Source organism: Sus scrofa, chromosome 8 (genome assembly GCF_000003025.6).
Source record: "Sus scrofa isolate TJ Tabasco breed Duroc chromosome 8, Sscrofa11.1, whole genome shotgun sequence".
Classification (NCBI taxonomy): domain Eukaryota; kingdom Metazoa; phylum Chordata; class Mammalia; order Artiodactyla; family Suidae; genus Sus; species Sus scrofa.
The window spans coordinates 70,156,200-70,159,677 of record NC_010450.4 but is presented as its reverse complement, the minus strand read 5'-3'; the positions used below and the strand labels follow the sequence as shown (position 1 = coordinate 70,159,677).

Genomic DNA, 3,478 nt, shown 5'->3' with positions numbered 1-3,478 from the left:
CTAGAGTTTTCCCAATGCAGGCCTGTATTCTTTGCAGATATCTAGTGTAACTCTATTCTGGGACCAGGTCCTTTATCTTAATTCTTCTAGGCAGTCAAGAGGGAAGTTACAAGAAAAATTTTTAAGTTTTCTGTTTATTACAAATAATCTGCAAAGAAACACATTTGGGGTGGCAAATTTTGCTGCCCTACAAAAAGAGATTTGAAGAGGCTATGTTGATGGCTTTAAAGATGAAGGAAGATGGCCATGAGCTATGGAATACAGATGGCCTCTGGAAGCTAAAAAAGATCAAGGCAATGTATTTTCCCCTAAGCCTCTAGAAGGAGCCAGTTCTGTGGACACCTTGACTTTAGTCCAGTGGAATGAAAGAATTTTGGTCCTCTGACTTCCAGAACTGTAAGAGAGTATGTCTGTGTTCCTTAAACTCCTAAATTTATATTAATTTGTTACAGTAGCAATAGAAAACCTAAGTGCTGGATATTCAGCAGGGGACCAAAAAAAGTCAAGAAGTAAAAAAAAACTTGACAAGAAATTTTTGGAAAAAGTTTTATTTTCATGTTATTTGTAAAATTACATCAATAAATATCCAAACCTCTCTATTTCAGGACAGAGCGGAAACACAGTGTAATTAACTCTAAACAAGGCATTATGCCTTACAAGGAAGACATAAAATGTCCAAGGGATATTTAGAACATTGTCGTTTTTAAAACTTCAACATCAGAAATGTTTACCACAGTCTGTGAAACTGTCTCAATAAATAACAACCGACAATCTTCTCTTCAGTATAAATGCACACATACAACCCCCCCTACCCTAACAGTGACCTGTTTGCCTGGATCCCCCACCAGGGTCTCCAGCTTTTATCACAGTGGATGGTACAGCGTGCTATCCTGACAACCCAAAAACTAGTTTAATGAATGATGAGCACTTAAGAGACACAACCTTCAAATTAAATACTAGTCAAGACTGGACTAACTTTGATTCAACATAAAAATGACCTTTCGAAATAGCAATACAGAGACCTGCCAAACACATTCATATCTTTAAATATTAGATAGCACATTAAATATACAAGCTTTGAAAAATAAATAAATAAATACACATATAAATAAATAGAAGAAATCTCATAAGAAGTAGCCAAATGCATGAAACACAGTCCAGGTGGCCCCAGGGGCTATTTGCTTCTCTTCTTTCACTTTGATTCCGCTAAAGCTACAGCAGTAGCCAGTAAGTTTCCTCCATCTCTCTACATCAGTTGGCACTGCTCCTGTGATGAGAAAAAGGTTCATGTTAGTAGGACTTAAAAGCTGACCTCAAAACCCTGTACCAAGTGCTACCTAGACCACTGCTGCCATGTGTAGCAGAAAATGCCAGCTTCTAGAAGCTGTTTAATTGAGAATAAGGTGCCTGTGGTTACAATCTTATTATTAGCTTCAGAAAGCCAGAAGATAATGCCACATTGGGCATACATGACATCACTTAAGCCTTGGATCAAACCCCATGAAGCAGCTTTATTATTTTTCCCGTGTTATTGAGACTTAGGTTAAGTACTGTCCCTGGGGTTAAAGGAATAATAAAGAGTGGAACCTCTCTTTAGCCATTTTAGCACCACTGGCTAAATAAATCTACTTAATCTTTTAGGGACATACATTTGGTCACACTCATCTGACTGGGGATGGAGAATGGGCTGAGGATGCAAGGCTCTGGAAATATCCTTCTGACACCAGAGCAGATTAATGACCTTAATAGCAAATGAATGGTGAAATAATCATGATTTTCAGCCCTGCACCTAAATCGTGGGTTTCTCTGGTATAATTTGCAGGAGACAGAATGACTCTACTCACACGAGTGAATAAAAACTATAACTCACTTGTTTAGCATCTTCTCGATGATTTTCTTCACCATGGGGGCTGAGGGGTTGAGACAAACTTCCTGACCATTCTTGAGAGTGGCTCTGCAGAGAGCAGGGAGAATCCATGTGAGGCAGGAGGTCGGGCTGGGGAGTCAGGGTTGGGGCGTTGGGACGCTGGGGGTGACAAGGACAGCGGCGGGCAGGGAAGCTTACATGACTTCCGTTTGGTCACAGTGGGGTCCCGGGGACGTCACCTTCAGGTCCTGGATGTTCTTGAGGTGAATTCCTTGCACCGTCTGCAGGCACTGGCAGCGCAGTTCGCCGCCCACGGGGGCCCCTGCCAGGAAGACAGATTCGGTTAGTGGGGTGTTCTCCGACGGGCGTCTCCCCCCCTTACCCGTCCCCGCGTCCGGCCTGGGGATGCCAGGCGCCGAGTCTCACCTGCTGTGCGCCGGCCAGCGGCCACTAGAAGCAGGAGCAGCAGCGCAGCGCGGAGGAAGCGCGGGGCGCAGGGGGAGGCGGCGATCGCGGCGCGGGCCATGGGGCTTAGCTCGGAGGGTGGCTGTCTGCTGCAGGTGGGCTGGAGGGAGTGCTGGTGGAGCGGGTTCTGTGGCTCCCTGAGCGGTGCGAACGCCTTTTATTCTGATGGGACTGGAGCTGGCAGCCCCAGGCCAGGGAAATTCCCTGATGCGCGGGTCATTCCTGGGTCCGGAAGGAAGGCGCAGCCCCGCCCTCCTCCCGCGTAATTCTTGCTTTGGAAGTGTCATCTTTGTGCCCAAATCCCCACGGGGGGAGTCACAACTTAGTGGAGAGAGGCATCTGTGACGAACGTTAGTTATTAAGGTTGAGGGGGGAAGCAGAGAGAACTTGCGTGTGCTCTTTACGCATAAGTATCTTGGGGTTTGATGATTTTATTTACGTCCGCCTAAATACACTGTTATAACACAGTTTTAGCATATTATACATTAGAAAGTTCCCCTACTTCCTGGTATTTTAAAAGCACAGATAAATCACACTTTGTGTCACAGCGTCCCTCATGGGTGAGGGGACGATCAGTATCAAAAATTGAATTCAGTGTTTAATGCGGAACAAAGTGTTGTAATCCCACTTAGCTTCCTTTCTCTGGGAAATTCTGGAACTTCCACAGCTCGAGTAAGTCCATGAATACCACCTTTTTGGTGTCGAGGGTGTTGATTAATCCTTAAAATACGGATTAATGTTTGGATCTGTTGCGAGGAGAGCTCACAGGTCCACGGTTTCTAGTTTTGTCCAAGAATAAAACAGGTAATAGAAATCAAGAGCGGATGCGTAGTGTGAGCAGCACGCTTTGCTCATCCAAGCAGCAACAAAACAAAACAAAAACAAAAAAATCGTGTTCCTGGGAAGTAGCTTAGAGCTAGATCACGCATCGCATCTCCGTTCCTTGTTTATGGTCACAAATCTCATTTCATTTCCTTGTTCTATGGCCTTTCCTGCTTCTAGTGATTTGATTTCCTCTCTAGAGAAAGAATCACAGTCAAATTTTATTTCTACTGACTTCTAATGAGGCATTTCAAGCTATTAACTGGAGACTTTGTCATTGTGTCATTTTCATCCTTAGTTGTAATGTCTTTTGTTGGATTATAT

General features: G+C 44.2%; 1 protein-coding gene across 1 annotated transcript; it reads right to left on the bottom strand.

Moving 5' to 3' along the window:
• CXCL2 (chemokine (C-X-C motif) ligand 2) lies at positions 533-2,425 on the bottom strand. The gene is given in 4 exon segments (NM_001001861.2): positions 533-1,267; positions 1,871-1,954; positions 2,066-2,189; positions 2,294-2,425. Coding segments are annotated over 4 exon segments (324 nt in total). The 5' UTR covers positions 2,394-2,425; the 3' UTR covers positions 533-1,251.